We start from the raw sequence: 23,934 nt of genomic DNA on the forward strand, positions 1-23,934 counted from the left end.
TCTGAAATCTGGAGAGCTCTGAAGAAATAGAAGCCTTTTTTCATTATGTTTGGCACAAATTAATTTGGTGACAAAATCTGAATGGGTGCAGGGCTATTCATAGTCTGCAAGAATCTTACATAGTATGGCTATCCGTAGCGATTCCTGCAGAAATCTAACGTGTGTGACTAAGGGGCTGTCCTAGACTCTGCCGGGGTATTAGGAAATACACCACAGCTAACTTCCTAAAATATAAAAAATTATGAATTCCAAAATACGTGTGGCTCCAAGAGTTTGGGCTAAGGAATCGAAGACCTGAGCTGAACTGTGAAGCTAACGATTTTTCACTCACCTGTTACTTTTCAAATCACCGAGCCCAGGGAAACGACAAACTCGTGGCTGCAACTTTAAAGGGACAAGAGATGCACGGACCCGACTTGCTCTCTCTTTCAGCAGAAGATACGTTTCTGGCTCGCCCTTGAGTGTCCCCATCTGAACACCGTGCTCTTCCAGCCAGGGTATTAAATGAGACTTAACCCAATTACCAACATATTGCTTTATTTCTTGGTGGTAGTAAATTAAGGCTTTCTAGAGTCATACAGCACGCAGTGATCGAACATTAGAAATAAAAAAAAAAAAAAAACAATGAGCATTCAATTTCGCAGAGGCAGGAAGGAAGCAATGTTTTAAAACAGATAAATTTCCTAGTGAGGCCTTTTCCTTGGTCTCTAAAAATCTGCTGAGCTGCTTCCCCAGTGACTTCTGCCATAGATTCATATCCCAAGTGGGGACAGAGTGGATGAAAAGAAGACTGGGGGGAAGGGAGAGACTGGGAGGGGCAGCATGTGCTGGGCAGTGAGTGCGAAAGTCAGCTTTGTCTCATGTTTGGAAGGCTGGTTAGGTGATGCGGTCGGGAGATGGTGGGACACCCCGTTCTCTGGTTCAGGGCACCATTTTGGATCTCTCTCCTCATTCTGGGAGCATGAACATATACCACTTGGAAGACCCCAGTGCCTGGGCTAGGGACAATCCTCGCGACTCATAAAATCCTAAAACGTCAGACCCGGTCACAAGTCACAGAGATGGGGATGCTACATTCAACCTCTTTCATGGCTCTAAACCCCGTGACTATCCCTAGACGCTCTTCCCAGCCAAGCAATTCACCCCCAGCCCCTGTGGCACAGGGTCTTGATTGCACACTAAGTTGCTGACGATGTTGACTGGAGAGGAGGCCATACGTCACATGACGCGTGGAAGAAACCTGGGCAGATGCCACCTCACTCTATCTCATCCTTCCCGACATAAGACAAAAAAACAAAACAAAACAAAAAAAACAAAAAAACAAACCGCAGGGAGCCTACAGTGGGAGTGCAGTTGTCGAGCTGTGTGTGAGCTTGATCTGAAACGAATTCCACATACTTAGCTTGGAGATGCGGAGGTTCTGGGTTTGGATGGTGGACCCTTGGAGAAAGAAGCGGATGACGGAACAGCAGGGATGAAGGAGAGGTGTGGCTAGAGAACATGTGGGAACAGTCCTGGGTTTACTAACAAAAGGCAACTGCATTGTCATGAAAATGAGCGGTGGGCTTTCCTCTGGCATCCTGACTTCATGCCAATGAGGCCAGCACATGGCTTTCCATCCAAATAGGGCCATTTAGGATGTGTGCTTGGCAACGATTTTAATGTTCTATTCCAAGGGCCTGGCTAGTGGACCAGCGCCCAAGTGTCACCAATGTGCTCCTTCTTCCGTTTGCCTGACATTTTTGAGTGAACAGTATTTAAACACCTGCGAGTCCGCTGTGCTTCCTTTGACAGAGAGCACGCGGACAGGCGCCGGCGAAGGCGGCAACCACGCAGCTCAACGCTCAGGGCTTAGGCCCACGGGCTTCACGTGATGAAGTCTGGATGCACAGAGAATAGATAGATGAGCAAAGTGGAAGTGTGAGCTGCATGACAAAGAACCGACATGGCCGTTCCTGCCAGCTGCAGGGCACGTGTGCCTGACGCATGCCACGTGAACACTAAAAGGGACCGGGAAAACCTCCGAAGACGTGTCCTCTCGGGCCTCACTCGTCAATTAGGAATCATGAGGGTCTTGCTTCCTATCTGAGAACATTCAGCAACATCAGCCTGACTGGGGACGTGGGCTTTGCTGTGAGCAGGAAATCCTTTTCTTCCATAAGATGGCATGTGTGCGTGTGTGTGTGCGTGTGTGTGTGAGGAGGGGGCGGGGGGTGACGCGGGAAGCACTTGTCACAGGAGCCATCCAGCCAGCAGGGCAGGAGGAGGGGCCCGGGAGACTCACCCACCAAAATAAACGGGCTTAGAGTGACATTCCGGTGGGAGTGGAGGGCACAGAGGACCCTCAGGCTGGCACGCGTGAGTGTCCCCGGAGCACCCGCAGAACCAGTATTCGTGGACGAGGTAGATGCCTCATATGCCGTGTGCCAGGGCGCTTCTGCTTACCTGCGCCCCACGTGTCCTTTCTGAACCAGGTACGACGCGGATCCTGGAGCTGGATGGCCTCTGATTCAGCGCCCGAGGCTGCGGCCCAGCGAGGGCAGGCCTGTGCCCCAGGTCACCGGCCGGTGGTGGCGGGGCCTCCTGCACGGCGGGCCTGCCACTAGTGATTCTTTAGAAGAGGGCTGGAGGCGCTCTGTCTACATTTATTCACCGAGAATCTGCCCGGGCCGGGGACTGGTGCGTGGGGCTTAGGCCAACCCGGGGCCGAGGGGCGGGGGGGGGGGTTCAGGGGAGCATCTGCGGAGGGTGTGTGGCTGCGGCTGTTGGCCGGGCGGCCCGGGGAGGGGGCACCCCCGGGGGCTCCTGAGACAGGAGGCCCCAGGCGCCCTTGGGAGGAGGAAAGGCCTCGGGGCCCCCGCGGCCCCTGTCCTCGCCGGGCCTTCAGCAGAAGGCGGGGTTGCTGTGCTCGATGACACAGCGCCTGCAGTGGCGCTTCACGAAGCGCAGCGCCTCCACGGACACGTCGCAGTCCTGCACGTTGAGCATCTGCAGGTCGAAGCAGTTGGCCGCCACGATCTGCAGGCCCCGGCCCGTGATGCTCTCGCACGACTTGAGGCTGAGCCGCTTGAGGTTGAAGCAGTTCAGGGCCAGGCACTCGAGGCCCGAGTCGGACACCAGCGGGCACTTGCCGATGTCCAGGGACTTGAGCCTGGCGCAGTGCTTGGCCAGGTACTCCACGCCGTGGTCCGTGATGCCCTCGCAGCCCCGCGCGTTGAGGTAGCGCAGCTTGCCGCAGTACCTGGCCACGTAGCGGATGCCCACGTCGGTGACCCGGCCACAGTGCGCGATGCTCAGGTACCGCAGGCGCGCCTCCAGCTTGGCGATCTCCCGCAGGCCGAAGTCGCTGATGCAGCGGCAGTCGCTGACGCTCAGCTCGCGGAGGGAGCTGCAGTAGATCACCAGGTAGCGCAGGCCCTCGTCGGTGAGGCGCGCGCAGCGGCGCAGGTACAGGTGGGTCAGCCGCGTGCAGTGCGCCGCGATGGTGTGCAGGCCCTCGTCCTCCAGCGCGAAGCAGTCCGTCATGTCCAGGTAGCGGATGGAAATCTGCTTGCCATGCAAGGGTGACAGCTGGATGGAGGCCTCCCGGGTCAGGCTGATGCAGGTCACCTTGGAGCACCCTGCGCGGAGAGACGGAGCACAGGCTCAGAGACCCCTGGAGCACCAGGTCGACCCGCCCAGCGCGGCCCCGGCGCGGCCCCTGCCTGCCCTGCCTGACCCCGCGGACAGCGACAGTGACAGCCGGGCCTCCGCGCTCCTCTGACCACGGGGCTACTCGGTCATCCGGGCTCAAGACGCATCCCCGGCTTTAGGATCAAAGGGCCACGGCTCCAGTCCTCGTCCGCCACTGGCTGCCTGGCCCTGGGCTGCTCGCGCTCCAGAGCCCCTCCTTGGTCCTAACACGGGGACCTGAGGTCCCTGCAAAGCCGCTGTGAAGGGTAAGTGGACCCATGCTCCTGAGCATGTCGCCCTGGGCTGCGAAGCTCTGGAAGCTCAGTAAGACTCAGTAAGGCCCGGCCGTCCCCCTGCAATGGCCTGGTGGCTCCGTGCCCAAAACGCTGCCCAAGGCTTGGCTGTGATCCTGCTTGGCACAGAGGGCACGCGGCAGTCACCCCCGGTCCAGGTGTCCTCCTTATGGCCTCGGGCGGGGGCTCCCGTCTATGCAGTGGGCGTGAGGAGCTGGGGCGCCCGCACCTTAGAGACACTGCTGGGGCGCGCGTAGTGGCGGCGACAGAGGTACTAGGGGGACCCCAGCGGGAAGACACCTAATCATTACCCCAACTCGGGCCGGCTGCCTGGGGACTCCAGGCACCTCTCTTTGCTCAAGGAAGAACGAGTGTCACTCGGTGATGGCTCCAGCCCCCCAACCGGCCTCTCTGGCCGCGCTCCCACCGGCTGTGCTCAGCTGCTCGGGGACTCTGGAGAACAGACCTCCGACCATGCCACCCCCACCGCCCAGGGGGGCCTCCAAGGACCGCACCTCTCAACAGCCCTCTACCCCGCCCCGGCGGACCACGCTGGCCTCCCTGCTGGCGCCCAGACCCCGCAGCTGCCCCTCTGCCCCAGTGCCGGTGGCCTGGACGCTTCCTCAGGTAGCCCCGCGGGCCAGCCCCGCTTTCTCGGGTCCCAGCGTGTGTCACTTCCCTGGACACTTCTTCCCAAGGGCCCTGCATGAACTCCTACTTCTGTTCAGCGCCCTTCCTCACTCTGTCGTTTGTCCGCTCAGGGATTTGCTGTCCTCACTCTGGGGCCGGGGGACTGGGCTGCCCCCTGCTGCATCCCTCCCTGGGCTCGCCGCTGCTCGCCGGGTGTCTGCTCTGTGCAGGAAGGCGTGGGACCCGCTCACACGTGGGCGGAGGGCGAGCTGGCGGCTCTTGCACAGGCGCTCATCCCATCACCTAAGCCTAAGTACTCCCGGGGTCCCTCGTCCTGACATCATCACATGGACGGCTACGGCTCCAGCGTAGGGACCTCGGGGACACACAGGCCTTCAGCGGGTGACACTGCCCTCCCCTTCCCCTCAGGCCGTGCTTTCGTACCACAGATGTCTTCGGCAGATGCCAATAAGGCAGGAAGCGTGCCCGGCACACGGGGGCACCCACCCCGACCTCACCCCCGCGGGCAAATGTGGGGGGGCAGGGAGGGAGGCGGTTTCTCTCGTTACGTAAGTACCTGCAAAATACAGATGATTTCACCTCCTGGCCCATCAAGCCTATATAAGCCTCTAGGGAATACCTGTAGACCTTCATCCAGGGCTAATTTTGCCCACTCAGGATAATTTAAATTCCAACATTTAAATGTCTTCAGGACTTTGACCATGGCTGATGCATATTTAGACTATGAAACAGTGTGTTTTATACTTAATTACAATGTCTTTTATTTGCGTTGAATCATCAAGTTTACAGAATGGTTTCATAAATAATTTCTTTTTTTTTTTTCATAATTTCTTACCTGATTTTTAATCCATTTTACTGATAAGGAAATTCACGGTTAGGAAGATTTTTGTTGTCGTTGAGATCTAGAACCCGTTTAATTAATACTCCGTCCTTTTTCAGATGACTGGAGGATCTCTTTAGCTGTCTCTCTAAGCACCATTTCTAGCCACTCTCCCCTACGAATGTGTGTACGAACGACACATTGTATGTTACACAATCACACAGGAAACATGCGTTCCCATGTGTATTTCCGTTCACTACATATTACCACGGAACACAGGCGCCGTCGATTCTTAGCTGTATAAACTGAAATAATAGGATGTCGATGTATAATATAAATAAATATACAGGCACGTCCCTTTCGTCCCACTACATAAACCGTATGCATCGTTTTCCTTTTCTCCGTGCTCTTCCGGAATCCTTGTGGCAGCTCCAAAGCCAGGTGCTTCACCTCAGGCACCTCCGGGCCCCGGCTGCTCGGGCAACATCCAGGGCTCCCGAGTGGCGACCTAATAGTGCTAATGGGGACTTTCCGCCCACCTCCTGGCAGCCTGCCCAGGAAACTCTTATAAACTTCAGGTCCTGGGAATAATGAGGTTCAAGAGCCAAGTGCTACCAAGTCAAAGAATTTCAGGAAAGAGTAAAGCGTACAATCCCGTGCTGGAGAACAAAGACGGGGCTCGTCAGAGGCCGGCCCTCTGCTCCGTCCAGTAGCCTCTGTGGTTTTGCAGAAGTCGATGGTACCCCGCCCGCAACTTTAACTCTGAAATCTTCCTTTGTTTCGAATTTCTTTTCTTAGAGCGACTGTAATCCTGCTTATGCTGAATTTATGTGTTCACGGTCACGGTTGCCCACTTGCGATGGGCACTGGGAAGGCACTTTGTTTCTCAAGATCCTAGGACAACCTTTGTTCCTAAACTCTTGGTTCTGGTTTTTCTCTTTCTCTCCCTCTCTCTCTTTAAAAATATCTAGTAAAATCTGATGCACTCCAGTAAGGACATTATGTTTGGTTTGGGGAAACAGATGCCTTGTTTTTGAAACTGAGCCCCTATTTTAAGGAAACACTGATTAAGGTCAGTTTTGGTAAAGACACTATATGGATATGTTCATATTATTTTACATCAATAATTTCTTTAAAGATTTTATTTATTCATGAGACACAGAGAGAGAGAGAGAGGCAGAGACACAGGCAGAGGGAGAAGCAGGCTCCATGCAGGGAGCCTGATGTGGGACTCGATCCCGGGTCTCCAGGATCACGCCCTGGGCTGCAGGCGGCGCTAAACCGCTGAGCCACCCGGGCTGCCCCATGTCCAGCCTTTGAAGCAATTTCATTTGTGATAATTACACTGTTTAATACTTTGAAAATTAGTTGGCTTTGCCATGTTTCATTGATGTTTAAAGATATTATTACTTGTGATATATTTTGATTTTATGTGTCAACTTGAGTAGATGATGATGCGCTAAGACATTGGCTAAACATTTCTGGGGGTACCTGTGAGCCTGTTTCTGGGTAAGATTAACATTTGAATCAGGGGACTCCGTCAAGCAGACGCCTTCCTCAATGTGGATGGGCATCCTCCAATCCAGTGAGGGCCTGACTAGACCGAAAGGTGGAGGAATGGAGAATTCTTTCTCTGCTTGACTGCTCGAGCTGATGCATTCATCTTCTCCTGCCTTCGAACTGAGACTTATACCATCAGCAGCCCTGGTTCTCGGGCCTTGAGACTTGGACCGAACTGCACTGCCAGCTTCCCAGAGTTTCCAGCTTGCAGATGGCAGATAAATCTCTTTACACACACGGGCGCGCACACGCACAGACACACACACGGTTCTGCTTCTTTGAAGAAACTGAGCTAAATATCAATAAGAGATACTATGTGATGACAAAACCCTACAGCTAGTTATAGTGTTTCAATGACTCGAAAAGACAGCTTTCAAGGTGAGCACCGCGGGCACAAGGGAGGCAGTCTCACATCCTCTGGGGGAATTAAGCTCCTGATCAGCCACGAATCATCCAAAGTCAAGTTTCCTGCCAGCTTGGACACCAAGGGGGGTAAGGCCTAGGTGAAATCACCTCTGGCAGCCCTCTGGCTTCTCCCAGGACCAGCTTACTCCTTCCAGATTCTCTCAGAACTGGAGGGCACTATTTGGAAAATCCTGCCCCTTCTCCCCCCATCTCTGGAATCCTGTGCTCTTAGCTTGGTGAGTCAGAGATTTCCTTGTGTACATAGTCTCTACACAGATCACAGCAGGTCACCGAGAGGCCTGTGAGCAAAAAACAAAGAGATCAGGCCCTGCAGATTAGCGGGATATAGAGGAAGGACACTAGGCTTAGGCCTCGCTCCATCCCCTCACTGGGGCTGGAAGCCCAGGAATTTCCATTCCCAACGTGCTTTCTACATTTCTGAATTTCAAAAGGGCTCCAGGAGAACAGGACGGTACTTGAAGCCAGTACCTGCGGTGCTCAGGGAGCTCCCTTAACAAGGACGGAGATTCCAAGCACAAGTCATTTTCTAATCTGATTTTCGAAAAGACAAGGAAATGAGGTGTCTGAAGAATAGGCCCACAGTGCTCAGAATCTTGGAATGTTTAAGAATCCAATTCCTTGCCTTTTTTTTTTTTTTTTTTTTTTAAACTGAAGAGGAAGCACATCCAGAGAAAGCTGTGAACTGTCCCAAATCACAAAGTCTTGAAACTAGTCTCAGGCCACACCACGATGCTTTGTTTCCAGAACTCCTTAGGGAAACAACAAAAGAAAACCTCTTTGTTTCCTGCCTCTCCATGCCAGCGGTGGCCCCTGACTAACGGGACGGCCGGTCACTATGGTTTTGTCCCGAAGCCAGCTGAAGCCAGGGAGGAACTAGTTGCTTTGCAATAAATAACTGTCATCGGAAATATTTTCAGACGTCGGCTTTTGAAAGAGAGAGAGCAAGCTGGGAGAGCGGACTCTGCCTTCGGTGTTGGTTGGGGGCCATCAGCTCCCACCGCTGCTTGTCAATCCCAGATTCTGTTTAGTTGCCTGTCATGGTTGTTTGTGCTTCTTGATCCCTCCCCGGCCGTCCCCGAGGTTGCGGCTCACGCTGTGGGCTCTTGAATAACTCCCCGAAGCTTCTCACACGTGTCGGCCTCTCGGATGTGCTGGTCCTTGACGGGGCAGCGGGTGAGGTACAGGCAGGCTGCTAGGCCGCTGGACCCGCGTCTGGCGCCCAAGCGTGAGTCTGGGGTTTAGTCCTTCCTGCCCGAGGCAGGTTTACAAAGATCTAAGGGCTCCCGTGAGGAGGAGGGCCTTGTCCTTGCACCAGGTAATTGAGAATGCTGCTTCAAAAAAGATCCCTGGGTGCCTGGCGGGCTCAGCGGTTTAGCGCCACTTTGGGCCCATGGTGTGACCCCCGGGTCCTGGGATTGAGTCCTATGTCGGGCTCCCTGCGTGGAGCCTGCTTCTCCCTCTGCCTGGGTCTCTCTCTTTCTCACTCATGAATAAATAAATAAATCTAAAAAAAAAAAAAAGATCCCAACTCAACCCAAGGTGGAACATACGTTGAGTGGGCTGCAAGGGGTGTGCCTGGTGTCGGCGAGCACGGGGCGCAGGAGCCAGACGCAGCCTTCGCCTGGGTACAGCCACTGGTGCTCATGGGGCGTGTGGCCCAGGAAGCCGGGGACCTGTGTGGCTGCCTGGGGTTCCGCGGCCACTGGGCCCACACGCCGGGCCACATACAGGTGCCCTCGGTGCTCTGCAGATGATGGCTTCATGGGGCAAGGGTGCCGCAGGGCCTGGGGCCTGGGGCCTGGGGCCGCCTCTCCGGAGGGTCCCCTGCCCCTTCCCTTCCCCTGTACCCCGTCCCCCCTCTACCCCCCCATTCCCCGTGGGCCAGGCCAGCAGGGCGGGGGTGCAGCGGGTCCTGGGTCCTGGGTCCATCTCCCCTCCCTCCCATGCAGACCCAGGCCCCGGCCAGCAGGGTGGGGGTGCAGTAGGTCCTGGGTCCTGGAGTCCTGGGGCGGCCTCTCCAGAGCTCCCCTCCTGCCCCCTCCCTCCTGCTCCCCCGTCCCCCCTCCACCCTCCCATTCCCCGTGGGCCGGGCCAGCAGGGTGGGGGCGCACCGGGCCCTGGGTCCGGGTCCTGGGTCCATCTCTCCCCTCCCCCCTCCCCCCTCCGACCCAGGCCCCGGCCAGCAGGGCGGGGGCGCAGCGGGTCCTGGGGTCCTCAGTCCGTCTCTCCCCAGCCCCCTCCCCTCCCCCGCGCCCCCCGCGGGCTCCAGGGCAGGGGTGCAGTGGGTCCTGGGTCCTGGGTCCATCTCTCCCCTCCCCCCTGCCCCCTCCCACCCAGGCCCCGGCCAGCAGGGCGGGGGCGCAGCGGGTCCTGGTGTCCTCGGTCCATCTCTCCCCCACCGCCCTCCCCTCTCCCCCGCCCCCCGCGGGCTCCAGGGCAGGGGTGCAGTGGGTCCTGGGTCCATCTCCCCCTCCCCACCCTTCCCCTCTCCCACCCAGGCCCCGGCCAGCAGGGCGGGGGCCCAGCGGGCCCTGGGTCTTGGGTCTGGGTCCTGGGTCCTGGGGCCACCTCTTCCCTGCCCCCCTCCACCCCCTGCAGACCCAGGCCCCGGCCAGCGGGGCGGGGGCGCAGCGGGCCCTGGGTCCTGGGTCTGGGTCCTGGGCCCTGGGTCCTGGGGCCGCCTCTTCCCTGCCCCCCTCCACCCCCTGCAGACCCAGGCCCCGGCCAGCGGGGCGGGGGCGCAGCGGGCCCTGGGTCCGGGTCCTGCGCCCTGGGTCCCGGGTCCTGCGCCCTGGGCCCCGGGTCCGGTCCGGGCCCTGCGCCCTGCCCCCCCCCACCCCCCCCACCCCGGCGGGGCGCGCGGCGGCCGCCACTTACCCGACACGTCCAGGTGCTCCAGGTTGGGGCACAGCGACACGACGTCGAAGACGGCCTCGTTGGAGATGTTGTGGCAGCCCGCGACCTCGAGGCGCCGCAGCTCGGGGCAGCACTGCGCCAGCGTGTAGAGCCCGCGGTCCGTGAGCCGCCGGCAGCCGCTCACCGCCACCGTCTCCAGCAGCAGGCACACGTTGGGCGTGTCCTGGCACAGGCGGCGCGTGAGCACCCGCAGCGCGCGGTCCGCGTGCAGCCCGGCGCCCGCCAGGCGGATGGCCCTCCAGAGGCGCGGGTCCCAGGCCACGTTGTACCAGCGGCGGCACACGCGCGCGCAGCGGCACAGCTGGTCGGTGCGCAGGAAGGAGAAGACGCGCACCAGGCAGGCGTCGGGGAGCCGCTCCACGCGGGCCTGCTCGCGCTGCGGACGCGCCGCCAGGCGGATGAGCGGGTGCGTGAGGCGCGGCGGCGGCGGCGCGTGCACCAGGGCCACGGTCTCGCCCGTGACCGACGACGACGACGTGGACGAGCCCCTTCCGTTCTGGCAGCCGCCGGGCGCGCCGGGGGCGCAGCTGAGGGCCGGGCTGGGCGTGCTCAGGGTGCGCATGCTCAGGTCGGAGTCTGGCAACGGGCAGAGAGCACAGGGTTAGGGGCGCAGGCGGCGGGGGGGGGGGGGGGGCGGGGGGCGGGAGGGGTCCGCGGGGCACACCCTGCGGACGGGCGGGGAGCTGGGGCCGTGCACATGCCCGGGGACGGGCCGGGAGCTCGGGCCACGCACCTGCCTGCAGACCCGGGAGCTCGGGCCACGCACCTGCCTGCAGACCCGGGAGCTCGGGCCACGCACCTGCCTGCAGACTGGGGAGCTCGGGCCACGCACCTGCCTGCAGACCTGGAAGCTCGGCCCACGCACCTGCCTGCAGACCCGGGAGTTCAGCCCATATGCACCTGCCTGCAGACCCGGGAGCTCGAGCCATGCACCTGCCCGCAGACGGGCCCGGGAGCTCGGCCCATATGCACCTGCCTGCAGACCCGGGAGCTCGGGCCATGCACCTGCCTGCAGACCGGGGAGCTCGGCCCATGCACCTGCCCGCGGACGGGCCTGGGAGCTCGGGCCACGCACCTGCCTGCAGACCCGGGAGCTCGGGCCACGCACCTGCCTGCAGACCCAGAAGCTCGGGCCATGCACCTGCCCACGGACTGGACAGGAGCTCGGCCCACGCACCTGCCCGCAGACCCGGGAGATCAGGCCATGCACCTGCCTGCAGACCCAGGAGCTCGAGCCATACACCTGCCCATGAGGACGAGAGCTTGGCCCATGCACCTGCCTGCAGACCCAGGAGCTCAGCCCATATGCACCTGCCCACAGACGGGCCTGGGAGCTCGGCCCATATGCACCTGCCTGCAGACCCGGGAGCTCGGGCCATGCACCTGCCCGTGGGGACGGGGGCTCGGGCCACACACCTGCCCGCAGACAGGCCTGGGAGCTTGGGCCATGCACCTGACTGCAGACCCGGGAGCTCGGGCCACACACCTCCCTGCAGACCCAGGAGCTCGGGCCATGCACCTGCCCGCAGACCTGGGAACTCGGCCCACACACCTGCCCCATGACCTGCCTGGGAGCTCAGTCCATGCACCTGCCCGCGGATGGGCCCGGCAGCTTGGCCCACCCACCTGCTCGCAGACCTGGGAGCTCAACCCACGCACCTGCCCGCGGACTGGCCCAGGAGCTCAGCCCACCCACCTGCCTTGCAGTTAGGTGGCCCCGGGTGCTTGGCCCACCCACCCCGCAGACAGGCCACCCTGCTACCGGCCATTGCGGCACCGGGAGCCACAGCTGTGTCCCACGCCAAAAAGGAACCGTGCCCTGTGCTGCAGCGGGAACCCTGGGCCTAAGACCCGGTTCAGGAACCCAGGCCAGCTGCAGGGCCAGGGCCACAGCGGTGACCTCTGACCTGCCCCGGTGCCGGTTACTAGAGGGGCGAGGCCCAGTTTCAGGAGCGCTATTCTGGGAGGAAACCTCCCATATGATGAACATGAACTCTCTTCCTTTCCTTATTACATTTTGGGGAGGCAGGTAATCATGTCGCATTTACCAATGAAGGAGTGAGTCCAGGGGAGAGGCCCGGCCTGGCTCTGGGGAGCCTCTGCGTCCTTGGGCCACCACCCCTCCTGTCCAGCCTCTCATCTTTTGATCACTGCACCCCAGCCTCTGCCCTCGGAGCCACCCCGCTTCCACCTCGAGAGCAGGCACTTGGGCTGGTATTTCCAGGCCTTCAATATGCGGGGCGTATGTTCTCCCTCCTTCCTCACAAGGCTCTCTCCTTCACTTTTTTTTTTAAAGATTTTATTTATTTATTCATGATAGACATAGAGAGAGAGAGAGAGGCAGAGACCCAGGCGGAGGGAGAAGCAGGCTCCATGCCGGAGCCTGATGCGGGACTCGATCCTGGGTCTCCAGGATTGCACCCTGGGCCAAAGGCAGGCGCTAAACTGCTGCGCCACCCAGGTATCCCCCTCTCCCTCACATTTGAGTGACGTGATTCGCATTCTATTCTTTGAAATAAGAAAGACCAGGTAGTGGGGATACAGGTAGTCTTTAGAGTGCCACTCCAGGAAGTGTGCTCAGGGGCACCCGGGGGCTCAGCGGTGGGGCGTCTGCCTTCGGCCCAGGGCGTGACCCCGGGGTCCCAGGATCGAGTCCCGCGTTGGGCTCCCTGCATGGAGCCTGCTTGTCCCTCTGCCTGGGTCTCTGCCTCTCTCTCTCTGTCTCTCATGAATAAATAAATAAATAAATAAATAAATAAATAAATAAATAAATAAAATCGTTTAAAAAAAAGTGTGCTCATTTCATGCCCCCCACCTTGATATCTGTATCTATATGAAATAATGTATTTTCTATATAAATATATTTATCATATACTTTATGTATATAGATGGATAGATTTCTTTAAGATGACATTTATTCTCTCACTCTATGTTTATATTTTTTTTTCTCTCTCTCTCTCTCTCTCTCTCACACACACACACACACACACACACACCCACAGGCAAAACTTATCTCCAAAACACAAGTTTCTTAATCTGTGTAATAAGAAATAAGTGATCTGGGTTAGATGATTTCTAAGTCATTTCTAGCTGTAATTACAGCTCTAAAGACTTAAACAAAAATTCTATCCTCGTGTGCTTTTCCACATGTCATACTTGGGGAATTCTCAAACACTTGTTTTTTTTTATTTTTTTCCCACAGGGCTTCAAGTAATAACATACAACACAACAATCCTGACACTGGGGTCTCCACCTAGTGTCTATTTGTAGTTTTCTTACTGGAATACTTGTTCTGTTGTTACAATGTTTTCTTTCAGTTTGCTTCTTTATAACCTAACACTGAAAATGTCCTACAGTGTCCATGACTTTGCGCGGGGATCATCTCTGAATCACTGTTTCTCCGCCACCACCCACGCAGCCCCCCCGCCGCCGCCCCGTATTGTCTGCCTGTTGAAATAGAAGCCCTAAGTGCAAACGCCACCTCCTCTAAGAATATTTTCTTAACGTCTTTGAGATAGAACTAATCCCTCCCCTACTGAAATCCCCATCCTCTGTTATTGGGCAATTGTGAATTTATCTTTCCCTAATGTGCTTGACTGTATTATTTTTCTCAATATCCACATCTTTGTCAGGTGACTCTGGGCTTCCTGGCAGGGACGGCAGATTTGCTCCGTGCAGCGATGACGGGCTTGGCCACGTGGCTTGCTCTGGCCAGTGACCTGCTTAGGACACGTGACGTGCCCAAGGCGAAGAACATGCCCGGCTAGTTCGCTGACCTTAGGGTGGTGAGGCGCCCACGGGGAATGCAGAGCCGGCTGACACCTGCGGCTTGGAGCTCAGGCCAACCATCGGGGGGTCCCCTGATGCCCAGGACCGCCGAGCCTGAGGTGGTTTGTTAACAGCGTGACTGTAGCAGCAGGTGATGCTTAGGCCCTCAGTGCACCGAAAACTCCTCTGAGACAACGATTAAATCCTCTTCTTATTTGTGTCCTGGCAGCACCTGACACGGTTTATGGTACGTGGTAGGTGCGTATGAATTTCCTGGATTGAGGAGAAATACTCATATGTCTGAGAAACAATAGCTTCTCCCTCGGCGTGTACCTCTCTACCCCAAGGGGCAGACACGCCGCATTCTAGATCATTCATGAGAAAAGGAATGTGTACGTCTCTCTTCTGTAAGCAGCTGAAACAAACAGTGGATCTTTATGGAAAACACTACACGTAGCCACTTAGGGATCTCGAAGCTGCCATCCACGCTACCATGGCGCCAACCTCAGGCATGATGTGACTCCGAGAATTGCCCCCGGAGTTGGCATTGGTCTTAGGCCACGTTCTCTGAGTGAGCGGTTCCCAGGTGGACCCTCTGGGACGGATCCGGCTGCCAGGGCTCCGAAATCCCTCTCCTGCCCGTCTGCACACCTCCTATTTCTCTTGAAAGAGATGCGGGGGGTGCTCCACGGGGACCCGCACACCTTGAGCTCCGCGGCGCTGGCATGAACGCGCGCAGTGGGGACTCAGGCGGGTTCCTGACCCCGCGTCTACACCCGAGTCTCTCTTCTTCACTCTTCCAGGCTCTCTGCCCTGGAGGGGGGGATGGAAGGGGATGCAGCCCCACTGACCAGACTGCTGTGCTGGTAGGAACGCATTTCTTTGCCCATAATCACACCCCAGGGGGCACAGAACTGGCTCAGAAGAGATGGCAGGGCCGCACGGCTCCGAGGAGCCTTCTGTCCTGGAGAGGATCCGGGCGCAGCAGGGGCTCTTTCCCGCCCTTTCTGGACACAGTAACCGGGTTCTCAGCAGTACCTGTGTGGCGCTGCTCACTCAGCAAGCAGACAAGCAGGGAAGGATCCCTGGGTCCCCACCAGGGAAGCTGGATTCTCTGGGTCCTTCCTAGTTATTCCGGTCAAGAACCCCAAGAACCTTTTGGAAAGGGTCTGATTTGTCATAACTGAAGAAATAGTACCTGATAATTAAATAAATAACAAAGAGCAATGAGTAATGCCGTGGTCTAGTTGTCTGTATCCCTCTCAAGTGCCTGTCGAAATCCCAACCCCCGAGTATGAGCCGGTGAGGCCTTTGGGAGGTGATTAGGTCGTGAGAGTAGATCCCCCATGAGTGGGATTAGAAAGGACACTCCAGAGAGCTGCTGGATGCATAAGTATTTACAATGGTTTTATCTTCTGGTTAGAGGGTCTCTTTTATTATTAAAGTGTCCTCCTTTGTCTTCTGTGCAGTCTTTGTTTTCAAGTCTGTTTTGTCTCATATAAGGATTCCTACCCCCACTTTCTTTCTCTTCACAACCATTTGCATGATAAATGCTTCCCGTCCACTCACTTTCAATCTGCATGTGTCTTTAGGTGGGAAATGAGTCTCTTGCAGGCAGGGTATAGATGGGTCTTGTTTTTGTTTTTGTTTTTTCTTATCCATTCTGACACCCTAGTCTTTTGTTTGGAGTGTTTAGTTCATTTACATTCAAAGTAATTATTGATAGATGTGTATTTATTGCCATTTGGTACTTGGTTGTGGTTGGTTTTGTACTTCTTCTCTGATTCTTCTCTTGTGTTCTTTCGTGGCTTGCTGGCTTTCTTTACTGATCTACCTGGAATCCTTTCTCTTTATTCTTTGCATATCTATTACTGGTTTTCGATCTGTGGTTACCACTACGTTTGTATATGACATCTTCTGCATATAGCGGTCTATATTAAGTTGGTGGTCACTTAAGTTTGAGCCCATTCTTTCCTCCACCCCCCCCCCACCTCCCACTTTAGGTATATGGCGCCATATCTTGCCTTTTTTTTATTCTGTGAACTTCTTGACTGATTTTTTACAGGTATACTTATTTTTACTGCTTTTGTGAATTTCCTACTTTTCTTATTCTTCCTTTCTTGTCCACTCAAAGAGCCTCCTTTGGCCTTTTCTGTAGGGTTGGTGTAGCTTTTGTTTCTCTGAGAAACTATCTCTCCTTCTATGCGGAATGATAGCTTTGCTGGAGAGTATTCTTGGCTAGAGATTTTTTCCTTTTAGCCCTTTGAATATCTCATGCAACTCCTTTCTGGCCTGCAAAGTTTCTGCTGAAAAATCTGCTCATAGCTTTATGCAGTTTCCCTTGTTTGTAACTGTCTTCTCTTCTCTTGCTGCTTTTAAAATTCTCTATCACTATTTTTTTTGCCATTTTAATTATATGTGTCTTGGGATGCACCTCCTTGGGCTGATTTTGTCAGGGAATTTCTGTCTTCTGGATCTGGATATCTGTTTCCTTCCCCATATTGGAGAAGTTTTTAGCTATTATTTCTTCAAATAAATTTTCTGCCCCTTTTTCTTTCTTCCTCTGGGATCCTTATAATGTGAATGTTATTATGCTTCCTGGAGTGCTACATTCCCTACGTCTATTCTCATTTTGAATTCTCTTTCTTCTCTCATCAGCTCAGCTTGATTACTTTCCATTTTTCTGTCTTCCAGGTCATTAATTCATTCCTCTTCTTCTGGTCTGCTATTTATTATATCAAATATATTTTTTCATTTCATTATTGTGTTCTTCATCTCTGATTAGTTCTTTTTTATCTCGTTAAGTATCCCACTGATGTCCTCCACTCTTTTCTCAAGTTCACTGAGTATCTTTATGATCATTACTTTAAATTCTTTATCAGGCATATTACTTATCTTCCTTTGCTTAGGTCTCTTGCTGTGGTTTTGTCCTGTTCTTTGATTTGGGACATTCTCCTCTATCTCCTGGTTTTGTCTAACTCTCTGTGTCTATTTCTATGTGTTAAGAAAGTCAGCTACATCACCTGCTATTGAGAGAAGTGGCCTTATAGAGAAGAGATTCTGGAGCACCCTGCAGTGCAGTGTCCCCCATTCACCAGAACCTGCTGTTTCAGGGGGTGTCTCCTATGTGTGTTGCGTGTGCTCTGTTATTGTATCCTGGCTGCTTTTTCCTTCAGTCCAGTAGTCCACAGAGGCTCTATTTTCCTATTGTGGGCAGGGTTTGGTCCCTGGCCAAGGTGGGGAATGTAGTTTTAAAAAGATGCATGCCAGTCTGCTTGGGAAAGGAGACTTGCAGCCACTGGGAATCAGGCTCCGCAAATGATGCCAGTTGGGGGATGCAGTGTTGGCAAGGTTTACTCGGGTCTTCTGGGAGAGGGGCCTATAGCTCCAGGACTGAGGCAAGACTGGCAAGGGTGGATCCAAGGAAGCATGATGGGATGGGGCTTGGTGTAAACAAGTTGCCATTGGTCCCCACAGGTGGCCGTGTGTTTATGCTGGGGGGCAGAGGAGAGAAATAGCACCTGCCAGCTCCATTGTTCCTGGAGATCTTCCTCAGTTATCCCTGCCCCTCCAGGACATGCTCCAAAATGTGTCAAGTACTCTGCTTCCTGTATGTCCCAGGCATTATGAAAACTGCTGCTTCTACTCTGTATTTCTGTGGGCTGTTTGTCATGCTGTCTCTTTAAGAATGGGGACTCAGCTTCCTCTCACCCTCCAGGCTCTCCCAGAACTGAACTTGCTGATTTTTTAAAATTCCAGGTCTTAAGTCCTGCTGGTTGTAAGAACTCACAAAATGCAAAATTTGGCTCCTCTTGCTTTCAAAGTAAATGTTATGGGGCTATGTCTTCCTTGTACGGTAGTCTGCTTCTCTCCCTTCTCTGCACCTTTGTCTCCCTCCCCACAAAAGATGGCTGTGGTCCCTTTTGCTCCCCACTGCATCTCTGATGCATCCCTGCCCTTCTGACCCTCTTTAGTGTGGCTTCTTCACTACCTCCAGTGTTGGAGTCTGTTTTGCCAGTGTTCAGGTCATTTCCTGGTTATTTACACTGATGTGAGTGTTATCTAGCTGTATCTGTGGGACAAGGTGAGCTTAGGGTCCTCTTACTCTGCCATCTTCCCCATCTCCTCCAAGGCAGCTAGCTTTCTAAATTTACCAGGACTACTGCTGACATTTTTTTGGCAAGATTTTAACCAAAATAAATACATAAAGTGATAATGAAATATGTTAAAGGTAGACTCAATGAATTACTCTGTGGGAGGATGGATGGCTGACTGGAAGGATGGACAGAATGACAAAGCTATAAGAGGAGAAATTATAAAGTTTGCAAAAAAGGACATATCTGGTTAACTTCAGATATAAGAATTAGGGAAGAGGTTGCAAACCATGAATATGTAAGACTCTAAGAAAGACAGAGATGAACACATGTAGGTGTCATGAAAGCAGAATGGGAGAATTTAAAGAAATGAGCATGTATTTTTGCAACGAGATACATATTTTGTGGCCTGTGTCTCTTAATGACATTGGGAAGGTGGATATATCAAAAAGATTGAAATAAAATGAAAAACACACAACACTGGTGTCTACAGGAAGATAATACAGAATGGACTGTAAGGAATACAGAGGAACAGACACTGGGTACTAAAATTCAGTAGGTTGGGCTGCTGCACATTCTAGGATTACAGATTTATAGGCAGAAAAGAAAGTGATGATTCATTCTTTCATTGGATCCTTTAGCACACATTATTATTGCTGCTTGAGTGCCCAGTGGGGTCTAGGAAGCGAGGAGCTTTTGCATTTGACTAGATTATAAAGCAAATGTTCCTAGCCCACCTCCTTTCTGTACCACAGTCCCATTAAAGTACCTCCACAGCAAAGACTCTGACCTCTCCAATTTTTTGTATCCTTTAGGGAGAGAGAAAAATGACTCTTGAGAATGTGCTCAAGTCACACAAAACCCTGGATGGTAAGGGACAGAAAAAGTTTGTCTAAGTCTGGAGCAGAAGTCAGTTTTCAGATGTCCAAGGTAAAAACAATGACATAGAATCTCCCAGTGGTGGAAAACATTGGAATTAAACAATATTTTTGGTGAGCTTTTGGATTTTCTCAAAATGGTGTAATCTTTGTTTGATAATATGGTGATCCTAAGACAAATAAATACACTTTTTTATATTGATATTTTTATCTGTTGACTAAATGAAGAGATGGTGGATGCCTTAAAGTTTAAGCACTTGTGGCTCCATTAATAATTTAAAACATTCCAAGTATGTAATTTATGTGAGAACAATAAGTGTAATGTTCTTAAGTTACTTTAAATATGTAAAGGATACCAAAAAGTATAGCTGTCTTATTCTGTCGGGGGGGGGGGGGGTGTAGGGAACCCCAATAAACTCATTTTCTCATGGTTTCAAAAGCCCTGGAAATTTTACATCTTTAGTAATTATAGCACATTATCAAAAATATTCAAGGCATCTCCTACACCCATGCTTCTAAGACACATTTTCTTCCAAGCAGATAGCTGCCTGTTTCACACAAGTTTTTATTTTCAAACCACTGCTGTTTACACTCTAGGAAGTCATATTTACATTACACTGGCCTTTCAAAGTCAAAATTTACAAAGCTACTCTGCATTTTCCCTCTCTGATTACCGAAACTTTTCTGCAAGATGCTTTCCATTATAAATTGTCTTTCTACTCAAGAACTCTTGCCATAAAAAGCAAAGTTTCTTTTCTTAGCTTAAACTCAAGCTTAAAAAAATACATCTATAAAACCTCGCCAGTGGAAAAAAAATACAATCTGAGGGATCTTTTTTCTTCTTGTTTTATTTCAAAATATTTTCTTTTAATGTGGTTCACATAATATACACACCCTAGAACTTATTTAAGGTATTGGTTCTATAAAGCGGCAATTTATATAGACAAGGTTAATCTTGCATTTTACCTGGAGAAAGTTACCTCTGGGACCCAAAGGTTCTTGCTAGGACTGTCATCCAGTAGGTGGCACCCCCTGGATCAGATTACGGCTAAGAGTCTGTCCAAGGGCAAAACCCTGCTTTGTTAGTGATGTGGACCAGCCCCATAAGGACAGAACTATGGCGACTGATCCTTGCTGTCTTGATGAGGACGATGAGGCTCCTCGCCTGTCAGGGCACACGGTCTAGGTCTAGTGAAATGCCCAGCTCTGTGTGTATGCTGGAACACCCGTTCCCCTTGTATTCAGTTTTTGATTCTAAACTGAGCTGAGTGTAGATTCTGTTTGATACTAGTTTTCTAAAAAAAAGAACAGTCATACTGCTAAGAAGCTTTTGAACCGCATTATTCTAAAATCCATAAATATAATCAATGAAATGTATAGAATGGCATCTTTGGAATCTATGGTGCAGTCTGATTTTGTCTGCAACATGAGTATCGACAAAGGAGTCTTAGGGAAGTTACGCCAGGGGAAATAAGAGGTGGCCTCAGAAACTGTGGGAGAGTCCTGGACTGTACAGTTCATCAGCCTCCTTATGGTTTTATTCTAGGTCGAAATGACAACTTTTTAGAACCTTTCTTTTTCTTATCTTGTGAAATGGCAAAGGATGACCTTATACCACTTTTTCTTTAATGGCAAACAGGATGCTTTATCCCCGAGAGAGTACCACTGCTATGAGATGCTATCCTTTTCTTTTCTTTTCTTTTCTTTTTCTTTTTCTTTTTTTTTTTGATGCTATCCTTTTCAAAAGGCGGGGGGGATAGTCTCCTTAAGGTAGAGCATGTTTTGAGAATCTCTTGAAACATTTGTTAATCTTCCTTTTTAATAAGAAGAAAGTAGGTTTCAGATGCAAAATCTCTGACAGGCGGCAGTATTTTATGACGTTAATTACAGTTTTCTTTTTTTTGCTGTTCATAATTTATTTTTATTTAAAAAATTATCATCTCTTTGTAAGAAGTGCTCTTTCACGAATTTGGTTTTTAAACAATGATTTACATTTACTTTTGAAGATATCAAGTGAACAGTAGTACAGGCAGTAAGGAGACATCAGCAAAACTCATGACGGTATTCATAAATGTCTTCAGTTTAGGAGACGGATGAACCTGCCTTACTGTCCCTGCTCTACTCAGTGCAACCTGCATCATCCGAGGCAAGCAGCTGGAACTTCATAAGCCACAAGCCTCCTCTTTTGTAAACTGGAAGTCATTCCACTCACTTTATAGAATAATTAGGTGGAGCCTGTGAAACCTGGTATTGTCCTCGGTAGAGTCATCTGACAAAAACTCTATAACCTCAATGGAGGACTCATGGGCAGAAATTCTGGGCCCTCCTGCTATGGGGCAATGTTTTTAGGGGCATATTATTCTGTATTGTCTGGTGTTCTGTCTTTATGAATATTGTTGCCTCCATAAGCCTTTGAAATGTCTTTCAGGTTGGGGGGTGGCAGGGTGGAAATAAAAATAAAAATCCGTATCTCCAGCAAACAATATAGTTAACTTTTGCTGAACAAAATATGGCCATTGCATTTATTGTCAAAGGAATATGGTAATGTTGAAATCCTTTTCTCATACTCTATTTAATAAAATCTGTTTTATATGACATGGTGGACCTGCTGTCTCATTAAAATTTCTCCCATGGCTTTTGCAATACCATTCCCTCTTCTGCTTTCCCTTTCTTCTTCTCATGTGCTGCTTGCTCGCCCTCTTTTGTGGTTGCACCACTACACTGATGGTCCCCAAGGGTTTTATTCTTTACTCTTCTCTCTTAGCATCTGGCCTCCCCTGCGTCGGCAGAGGGCGGTTCATGGATCCACATGGCTTCAACAACTGCCCACAAGCTAATGACTCCCAAAACTCAATTTCCAGTCTGGACCACGCTGTGTGTCTCTTTCAAATATTAAACACATATATACCCAAATACCTGCTAGGCCAGTGCTACCTACTATGACAGACCTAGCCACATGTGATTATGCAAATTGTATTTATTAAAATTAAACTAAAAATTCAGCTCTGTGGGTACGTACACATTTTAGGAGCTCAGTAGTGACATGTGGCCAGAGGCTACTGTACTGGACAGCACAGATACAGAACTGTCAAGAGTGCTAGTGGGGCACCTGGGTGGCTCAGTCGGTGGAGTCTGCCTTTGGCTCAGGTCACGATCCCAGGGTCCTGGGATGGAGTCCCACATCCTCCCCACAGGGAACCTGCTTCTCCCTCTGCCTCTGCCCCTCCCTCCACTCATGATCTCTCTCTCTCTCTCTCTCTCTCTTTCATAAATAAATAAATAAATAAATAAATAAATAAATAAATAAATAAAATCTTTAAAAGAAAAAAGAGTGCTAGTGGACAGCTAGCTCTACTAGTCCACTCGCTGAAAGTGTACTGGATAAACCTTACTTACAACACGTACGAGGCTGAACACACCCATGTCCTTGGCAGAGAAGAGCCTCCTTCCTTTAGATTCTGTGTTGCTGTTAATGATACCACTACTTGTCAAGTCTGCCTCCTAAGCTAAAAACCTGGGAATGACCTTGAATCCTACTCCCATCTAACCAGTTGACTAATCCATGGAGCTAACTGTCGTCTCTTCTCTGTCTGCATGGCTACCACCCCACTTGAACTTTTCAACATCTCTGTCTCTTCTCAACAACTCCTTACCTGAGACTCCTGACTCTTTCTTCAAATCTCCACCGCTCTCATATGGCCTCTACCCTGCATTTCGAGTTAACCTCCCAAAGCATGATTCAACCTCCTGCACCAAAACCTCGAATGACTCATTCCTTCTGTTGTGGGTTGAGTTGTGTCCCTGACAGGATATGCTGAAGTCTTAATGCCTGGTATGGGTAAATGTGACCTTATTTGGAAGTAAGGTCTTCAAAGATGGAATCAAGTTAAGATGAGGTCATGCTCGATTACAGTGGTCCCTAATGCAATGTCTTTGTAAGAAGAGGAAACAGAGACACAGGGAGAGGAGACAAAAACACATGGACACAGAGGTAAGATGGTGGCGGAGATTGGAGTGATGTTGCCATAAGCCCGGGAATGTCTACGGGCATCAGGAGCTGAAAGAGGCAAGGTCCGACCCTCTTCCAGGTCTCTGCTAACACCTCGTTTTCTGACTTCCAGACTCCACAACAAGGGGAAAATAAATTCTGCTGTTTTAAGCCACCTGGTTTGCGGTACTTTGTAACCACAGCTCTAGGAAACCTACACACTTCTTTCCACACTTTTTTATAGACTGCTTCCTAAGTGTCAGGTATTATACTAGGCCCTCCCCTGGGAATAAAGTCCAATATTTTAGTTTGTGTAGGCGACCAGAAGTTCTATTCCCCCTATACTCTGTGCTAAGTATAGATTGCTGGCCAAACCTCACATCCCAGGTGGGAAGTCAGCTTCTCTGTGACCTTTCAGATCTACCCAGACTACGTAATTTAGCTACTTTTAGTGTTCCCCCCGAATTCAAATACATCTTATACCCTTTTGTATAGTGTCTCTCTGCCTACTAGACGGGGAGTACCTCGAGGCCAGGAGGTGTCTTGCTCATCTCTCGGTGACTGCAAGTCTTACCCGGATTCAGGCGTCCAGGGATCATTCAGCTAATGCACCCCAACGAGTGTTCTTGGCTTGGTCCTACCACATAGCCTGACAGTTTTCTTTGGGTTGCTGTTGGAAGTATTTATAGGAACTAGCTGGAGGAGCCAGGTGTTTCAGATTGAGGAGGAAGTTGGAGCATCTCTGTGCTTTATCAACATTTCATTTTTTAGATCCTTTTCCTCTGTCCCTCCACTTAATCTAGGCTGAGGGAGCACACACACTCAGCCTAATGATACTCGTCTCCTCAGAAGATATTTAGAGAGACAC

General features: G+C 51.9%; 1 protein-coding gene across 3 annotated transcripts in view; it reads right to left on the reverse strand.

Annotated features, from left to right (window-relative positions):
- Window positions 1-520: 520 nt before the first annotated feature.
- Window positions 521-23,934, reverse strand: part of FBXL7 (F-box and leucine rich repeat protein 7) — a 352,352-nt gene continuing 328,938 nt past the window's right edge. For all 3 annotated transcript variants that reach the window (XM_077896402.1, XM_077896404.1, XM_077896403.1), the window contains exons 3-4: window positions 10,300-10,914; window positions 521-3,620 (exon numbers count right to left, since the gene is read on the reverse strand). In XM_077896402.1, coding sequence (XP_077752528.1) covers window positions 2,884-3,620; window positions 10,300-10,914 — 1,352 coding nt within the window. In that variant the 3' untranslated portion in view covers window positions 521-2,883. The remainder of the gene's footprint in view (window positions 3,621-10,299; window positions 10,915-23,934) is intronic.

Source organism: Canis aureus, chromosome 4, assembly GCF_053574225.1.
Source record: "Canis aureus isolate CA01 chromosome 4, VMU_Caureus_v.1.0, whole genome shotgun sequence".
Lineage (NCBI taxonomy): Eukaryota > Metazoa > Chordata > Mammalia > Carnivora > Canidae > Canis > Canis aureus.